The 8508-nt window shown below is 35.6% G+C and overlaps 1 protein-coding gene across 1 annotated transcript; it reads right to left on the reverse strand.

Moving 5' to 3' along the window:
* Positions 1-273: 273 nt before the first annotated feature.
* Positions 274-2507, reverse strand: LOTGIDRAFT_195131 (hypothetical protein; the record flags this gene model as incomplete). The annotated part of the gene is made up of 4 exons (XM_009064682.1): positions 2477-2507; positions 1600-1780; positions 863-1235; positions 274-505 (listed from the first exon to the last, which is right to left on the reverse strand). Coding segments are annotated over exons 2-4 (768 nt in total), but the record flags the coding sequence as incomplete, so codon positions are not given.
* Positions 2508-8508: the final 6001 nt, after the last annotated feature.

The raw sequence follows: 8508 nt of genomic DNA on the forward strand, positions 1-8508 counted from the left end.
TTTGTGGTTTGTAGGAAATAATTTTATTTTAAAATAATAAACAACAAAATAATTCATTCTTAACATTTGCAATGAGTCGAGGGACAATGACCAAGTTGACAATTAGTTTTACACCAAACATCATTCGCACCACTTTTAAATGTTCCATATGACAAACAATACTTCGTATTGGGAACTGGTAATGGTCCTGATGATTCACATTTACAAAGAGTATCTGGACAATTACCACGAGCACAGTTATCTGAACACCAAGTATTGAAGGATTCATCTGATTTTCCAATAGCATAACACTTGCCATGTTTTCCTGCAGGTCTATTGATTGGTTTTGTGGGTCTCTGTGGTGGATTTGTTGGTCTAAGCCTTATCTGTGTTGTTTTGATGGGTAGTGTTGGTGCGAGTGGTCGGTTCGTTCCATCAATGGATATATCAGAGCAAGCATAATATTCCTCTTGAGGTCCACACCCAATACATGATGTGCCGTCAGGATCTGTTCCCCAGCTGTTTCCTGTAACAGAAATCAAATACAATAATCAGATTTTTGCTATTACTTGCTGGAACCGTTGCTGATATACGTTTTGCTCTTCACAAACATCCGATCCGAGCTTTACAACATCCGATGTATTATGGAATAATGTTACTATATATCAGAAAGTGGCAGAAAAGTTAATTCATTTGATACTCTCGTCATTTCAATGTTTAGCATTTATTCAATTACAGATCAACCAGACGTCGAATTTACATTTTAAAAAGTTACTTGGAGTAACTAAATCAACTGTCAAAAATATACAGTATAGATAATAGTCATTTCATGCATGTATAAAACTCATAATAATCAACAAAATGATGTAATGCGTAAACTTACCACTGCGGTACCTCCATTGTAAAACACAGTGTGAGCACACTATGGTCGCAGGTAAAAATAATTGGACTTGTTTAATTCCATTTGAAGAATCAACAAAATACTTAGTTCCGGAACCATTAGCCAAGGTTAAAATATTTCTGTTTAAACACTCTTGAGTAACTTCCCTGGTTACGTCATTGTTAGCACAAAGTCTAAATTCAAAATAACCCTTATGATTGGCCGTGACCTCAATTTTAGCAGTAAAAGTCTGTCCAGCTCGGTAATTCTTGACGATTTGTCCTGTAGCATATTTTCCACCCACTTCATGAGGCTTAACATTGGCATCATAGGGGTCACCACAAATTCCACATCTTCCTCCATTTCTTATCAGACGCTGGAAATAAGATAACAAAATGATATATTTTCAACCAGTTATGATAAATTACCAAAGGTTCCCAGTTATATCTCAATGGCTAGATTTAGAACGACGTAGATTTATAAGAATCAGTCAACTTCAGTTAATTTGAGCATGATATTAGCAAACCATATCATATCATAATTATCATATCATATATCATATCATATATCTGGCACAGGGTAAATATCAATATACCTTAAAAATGCCGACATGAAATGTGGTATGCATCAGCACAAACTTGGATTTAAATTTCACCTGGACAAGCTCAATACTAACATCTAAAAAGATCGGATTCTGAGACACAGAGGATATCAAACTGTATAGTGTTATCAAATATTACCTCTCTACCCCCACAGAAACCTTCATTATCATTATAATCAGGTGGTGTATTAAAACCATATCTCCACATGGACGCTCTAGATGGTGGCTCAATAAATCGAGCATGTCCTGTTACAACATCTATTATACACAGGGAAACCAATACAGCACAAGCCAATTTAAACATGTTGATTCTTTTAATTCTGAAATTTGACAATACATGTACAAAGATAAGACAATTTGAATTTTCTTTTTTTTTTGTTGAAAATAACAAAATAATTATAATCAAATAAAAACTTCCCCTATACAAATGCATCATCCTGTGTTCACGTATCTTTAAATATTTATCACGGGAAAGGTGGGACAAATGCAATCATTTGGCTGACACCATATGATTTTCATGAACCTGGGAAATATTCCTTAGATTCAGATATATGACTTCACACGTGAAAATATAGATGATTGATTCTTTGATTAATTCAGTTGTCGATTTGAGAGATCAGCAGGCGTCAGTAATATTGAACAAGGGGTTTTCAACCTTTTTCTTTCTTTTAGCTATATCAGAATACTTGAATGCATTACCCCTCTACCCCTTGTGGATAAATCTTATTTCGTAATTTCTCAGATGTGTTCCTTGCCATCTTTTTCATGTCGGTGAATAAAACCTTACTGAATAGAACAACTTAAATTATAATTGACCAATCCTTTTTTGCTAGACTACAGCACGTCATTATCCTCAAAAAATTTGATGGAATACCCCTATAAGGCTAATTACCCCCAGTTTGAAAAACCCCTCTGTTAGATCAATCTCTCCGAGTAATGGATCCATTTCTGTAAGAAAAAACCTGGATCCGCCACTGGAACAGACTGTACAGATTTTTAAAATTTTTAAAACTAACCTTGCAATGAGAGATGCTGGTACAATCTTCTCTTCTCAGTGGTCTTAGTACTAATACAAATAGCCATGGGTTTTATAAGAAAAGAACCGGATAAGCTTTATCACTCTATCATCTTGGATATCTCGTTACCATAAATTATAAGTATTCGATGAAATAGCTATTTTTATCATTATCTTTTTAAAGAGTTGAGTTCCGTCATCGTCACCTCCATAGATATGATATCATTAACTTTATTCATTTGCACTGTGGTAACATAAAACAGTCCTTCACTGACAATCATCCCGTCCAGAAATTTCAATATGCAAAAAGAAAACAAAAAATTAAATGACTTGTTTGTTGTTTTGTTTTTGAGAAAGCAGTCTGAAACATCAATGAAAATATCAGAGAACAATTTTTTCTTGTTGAAAATAGCTAGAAATGTATGATTTGTTTTTTCGCCTTAAGAGAGATTCTTAATTTTTCTTGCTCAGGGCATAGTAAAATCACTATGTGTTTGTGGAATTTCTGCATTTTTAAATAGAACAGGTGAAATTAATTGCCAACGGTAGCTATATTTGGTGAGAACAATTAAAAAACGTTATAGGTCTATTACCTAAGCGTACGAAGAGATAACGCTTTTTGGTCATATTTCTTAAATATTCTATGGTGGTATAGGAAACTTATTCTGGCTTTCTTAATACCTTGACCAGGTTTCAGATTAGATTGAAAATTTGATTTACAGTTTATCACACCAAATATCAGTTTTGGCTCATCAAGTTAATTTTTTTCGCATTTCATAAAAATTCGGTCGCAAATCAAAATGTTCCAGTTGTAGACTTTGATCGATCTTACCCATGGCGTTAGTTTCTCCAGATTATAGAGACCGCCAAAGGTTGCAGTATATTTCTAGATTTGGCAAAGAAATCTGAGTAAAAATACACATTTTGATCGTCATGATAAATTTGATCGGAATATTGGGACGCGAAAAGGGTAATTTTGACTCGCAAACTGCGATGCGATACCGCTTAAATTGAACCCTTTCTCTGGGCCCATTTGTAAGGATTGACTAATTTGACTAGGATTTATGATTCAACTGTCGAGGGATCTTTAACTTGCAAGGACAGCATGTAGCACAAATGGGGGCCTCGGTGTATTTTCCCTTTCGAACGAATAGACGCTACAGTAACGCAAAGTAAGATTATTTTATCCTGGCATACATGTCCTCATTGCCACCTGGTTCTGTCTGAATGCCCATTTAAATATAAGGTGTGGGTGTAACACTCCATTACAAACATTTGTGGTCGTGAATGACTGGACAGCCAAATCGGTCATTCATAATATTACGTGTAAAATATCACAATTAATAGACTTGTAACTAACTATTATTCACTATCGTTGACTGATATCTACCACAGGAAATCCTGTAAGGAAACCATTTCCCTTCATTTACCGCATGATCATTAATGAACTAAAAAGCTTCAATTAAGTTATCTTTGATATAGTTCATCTCTCAATTGTACGTATTATCTTAGGCCATGTTATACGTTATTATCTATTCAAAAACATTTTTAAAAAACGCTGTCACGTCGCAATTATACATTCGGCAATTCTCGGCAGTTTTCGTAACTGAATATGTTGCTGAGCGATAGCAGACATTTCACGGAAGGCCGTTTGTCAGCTATGTCACATTGAAAATGACCGCAATGATTTTAAACATTAGATCGTTCGGTAGATAAGACCATAAAGATTCGAAACCTTTTTCTTACTGATCGCAGGATTGTTTGTAACAGAATCTGATCAAAACTATCGTATCTATTGCGTCCAAATTTTCTATGAAGAAGTTTCGACCGGCATTTCTTGTTATACATGAAAAACCACTATAATGACCTCAATGTTCCTTTCCATTTCAATTTACCATTATTAAAATACAACACATCAATATATTAAAAAGACACTTCAATTATTTTAACATCATATATCCTACTCGAACGGTCTCTCTCCAACCCATCTGTCGGTTTGCCACTCATATATATAGACCCATATTAACCCAATTATTAATACTATATTAATATTTTTATTAAAACAAGTGTGGAATTACCACGGTGATCAAACATCAATATTGCACATTTAATGACTGCAAACAAAGGGAAATAATAGGATTCAATATGTTCAGGACAATACGTCGACTTTTAAATACAAACTATCTGCATATTGAACTCTTCTTGAAATAGGTCTAAATGAATTCACACATAATAACGTAATATTAATTTATATTATTTCAATTCAGAGTTACTGACGAGTAACAAGTTACTATTCAATATAAGGCACTGGCACAGGGTTAAAGTTATGTTTACAATAATTGTGATGCTAATATGCAATGAACTAAATCAAAGAAGATCATAACGGTTATCATATAAATCTTCTTGGACCTAATAAAGAAATTCATAATACTTATAATCTACATTTACGGAAATAACATTATTGGGACAATTGTCTGTGGAAAATACAGAATCATAAAAACTCTGACTGCTTCATATTTTCTGGAATAATGGAGAAAAGCGATTAATGGCTGCAGGTATAGAAAGTAAATTGTTTTAGACTATTATATACTATAAAGTACAAAGACAGTTAATAAAATGAAAATATTTAATTCTGTTAGATCACTCTACATCATCGGTGGGGTCAAGTCGACGACGAACAACTATATCCTGTAGATTTTTATTTCTTGAATAACCTAATTTTTTGTAAAAAATAGTGGGAAATTTATTTTGTAACTCTGTGTAGTATCTTTTGATAATTCGGGATGCTTGGCATGAAATTAGGTCAATGATATTTGTGCTGGTACAAGAAAGCTCACCGTTAATAGGGAATTGTTTACCGTTATGCTTATTAGAGAAAGAATTGGTTGTTAAAATATGCTCGCAGGTTCTACATCTTTTAGATTTGCACGGCCGTGATCCGAAAGATTGATTAGAGTTTACCGGAACGAGGATTGTGTTCCGATTAATAGAGTTAGAATAGAGCAAGGATTCTCAGCTTCGCTGGGATCCGTGGCGCTTCAGCAATTCCAAACAATGGAAGTGCCACTTTAGATTATTTACTTAAGAAAACCTGGTGTATAGTAATTGCACATTTAAAAGCTTAGATAGGATCGCTTAGTTCCTGACCACTCTTAGAACGGGGTGGACTACAGGAGAAAAAGTGTCAGAGGAACAACCTTGGTCGATTCGTGTTTGAGTGTAATGGATAGGTATTTAATTAGGTTAGAGAGATAAAAAGTGGTATGTGAGATGACTTTATTTAAAACAATATTTGATGAGTGATCTTTACTTTATTATTCTACGTCAGCAAAGTTTAAATCTTTCACTATGACAAATAATAAACAATGATTTGAATTATTGTTTAAATCATTTCCCCTCATATTACGTGGGCATTGATTAAATTAGCTTAGCTGTAAATATTTGCCAATTCAAGTGTTTTGAAGACAGATTTACTGATCTTAATACTATCTTCGTTGAAAATGATATCGAGACCAAATCTGTATATCACGCAGCTATGATCTTAAGATTCGAGACCTACTGGGCATATTATGCAGCTGCTGAGCCCACCTTGATATAAGGAGAAAGTTTGAATCGACTTGATCCCAGCTTGATATGATAAAATAGTTTGAATCGCAAGTCAACTTGATCCCAGCTTGATATGATGAGATAGTTTGAATCGCCGGTCAACTTGATCCCAGCTTAATATGGTGAGATAGTTTGAATCGCCAATCGGATTGAGCCCACCTTGATATGATGAGATGGTTTCTGAGCCCACCTTGATATGATGAAATGGTTTGAATCGCCAGTCGACTTGATCCCACCTTGATATAATGAGATGGTTTGAATCGTCAGTCGACCTGATCCCACCTTGATATGATGAGATAGTTTGAATCGCCAGTCGACCTGATCCCACCTTGATATAATGAGATGGTTTGAATCGCCAGTCGACTTGATCCCACCTTGATATGATAAGATGGTTTGAATCGTCAGTCGACTTCATCCCACCTTGATATGAAGAGATGGTCTGAATCGTCAGTCGACCTGATCCCACCTTGACATAATGAGATGGTTGAATCGCCAGTTGATTTGATCCCACCTTGATATAATGAGATGGTTGAATCGCCAGTCGACTTGAGCCCACCTTGATATGATGAGATGGTTTGAATCGTCAGTCGACTTCATCCCAGCTTGAAATGATGAGATGGTTTGAATGACCAGTTGACCCGAGCCCACCTTGATATGATGAGATGGTTTGAATGACCAGTCGATCTGAGCCCACCTTGATATGATGAGATGGTTTGAATGACCAGTCGACCTGAGCCCAGCTTGATATGATGAGATAGTTTGAATCGCCAGTCGACCTGAGCCCACCTTGATATGATGAGATAGTTTGAATGGCCAGTCGACTTGAGCCCGCCTTGATATGATGAGATAGTTTGAATGGCTAGTCGACCTGAGCCCGCCTTGGTAGTTTGAATGGCCAGTCGACCTGATCCCACCTTGATATGATGAGATGGTTTGAATTGCCAGACGACCTGATCCCTGCTTGATATGATGAGATAGTTTGAATCGCCAGACGACCTGATCCCACCTTGATATGATGAGATGGTTTGAATCGCCAGTCAACCTTATCCCACCTTGATATGATGAGATAGTTTGAATCGCCAGACGACCTTATCCCACCTTGATATGATGAGATGGTTTGAATCGCCAGACGACCCGATCCCACCTTGATATGATGAGATAGTTTGAATCGCCAGTCGACCTGATCCCACCTTGATATGATGAGATGGTTTGAATCGCCAGTCAACCTTATCCCACCTTGATATGATGAGATAGTTTGAATCGCCAGTCGACCTTATCCCACCTTGATATGATGAGATGGTTTGAATCGCCAGACGACCTGATCCCACCTTGATATGATGAGATAGTTTGAATCGCCAGTCGACCTGATCCCACCTTGATATGATGAGAAAGTCTAAATCGACTTGAGCCCACATTAAAGGGACAGATGCTCCTTTTTGGGTGGTTGATTTTTGTCTTGAATATGTAAATAGCCTACAGAAGTAGGCTGCTAGAAATGTACGAAAATCGCATAATTCCTTTTAAAATACTTTAAACTAGGAATTGTACTCACTATTTCTATATATATCTTTTCTACATATCACAGAGTATCTTAAATTGACGAATCTTCATTTTAACATTCAAACGCGGATAATTCTAGACACACGTGGATTTGAAGGCTCAAATTTCCATGGTGAGCTGTGATCGCTATTATACTGATTGACTTGGCTAAAAGAAATCTCGTTTCTGAGACTAAAGTATGATAGGTCAAAAGAAAAAAAAAATGTCGCACTTGTCTGTTTAATATGATGAGATGGTTTAAATCGCCAGTCGACCTGAGTCCACCTTTATACACCTCTTCAGTGAAGTTGATAAGCTATATTTTACATTTTATAATCCCCCGACAACTCTAACCGTAGCCTATGTGTGCATAATAAATCACTATGTTTAGGGGCCTATAATATAATATTTAAAATCTCTTGCCAAAATATTTTGAGATACTTGCTCAGGTGTAAATCTTTAATAAAGGGAATACATGAAGCTTGAAGTTATCAATTTTTTTCTTTTGATCCTTGTCACATAAACAATTATTTCATGATGCAGGCTAAACCAATATTAATAATATTATTATGTACGATGATGACATTGCAATTTATTGAAACGTTATTGTTTACAATAAAACTCTGGAATATTATACCATGTACTGTGTTCCAATAGTTTTTTAAGTATTTTGCTTGATGATAACTCAATATTCATTTGAAGCACATCATTGCAGACATCTTCCTTTAAGTTTAGTGCTAAAAATAGTATCAAGGGGTATACTTTTTACGTCATAATATTCTATTTTATCACATGCTGGGATTTCTATCACGTGACGATCATATGACAGGCGGTGTTGTTATTATCTTTCAAACGTGACTTTTTGTTGTAGAGATGGCAACGACATCG

Source organism: Lottia gigantea (assembly GCF_000327385.1).
Source record: "Lottia gigantea unplaced genomic scaffold LOTGIsca_64, whole genome shotgun sequence".
NCBI classification, from domain to species: Eukaryota; Metazoa; Mollusca; class Gastropoda; family Lottiidae; genus Lottia; species Lottia gigantea.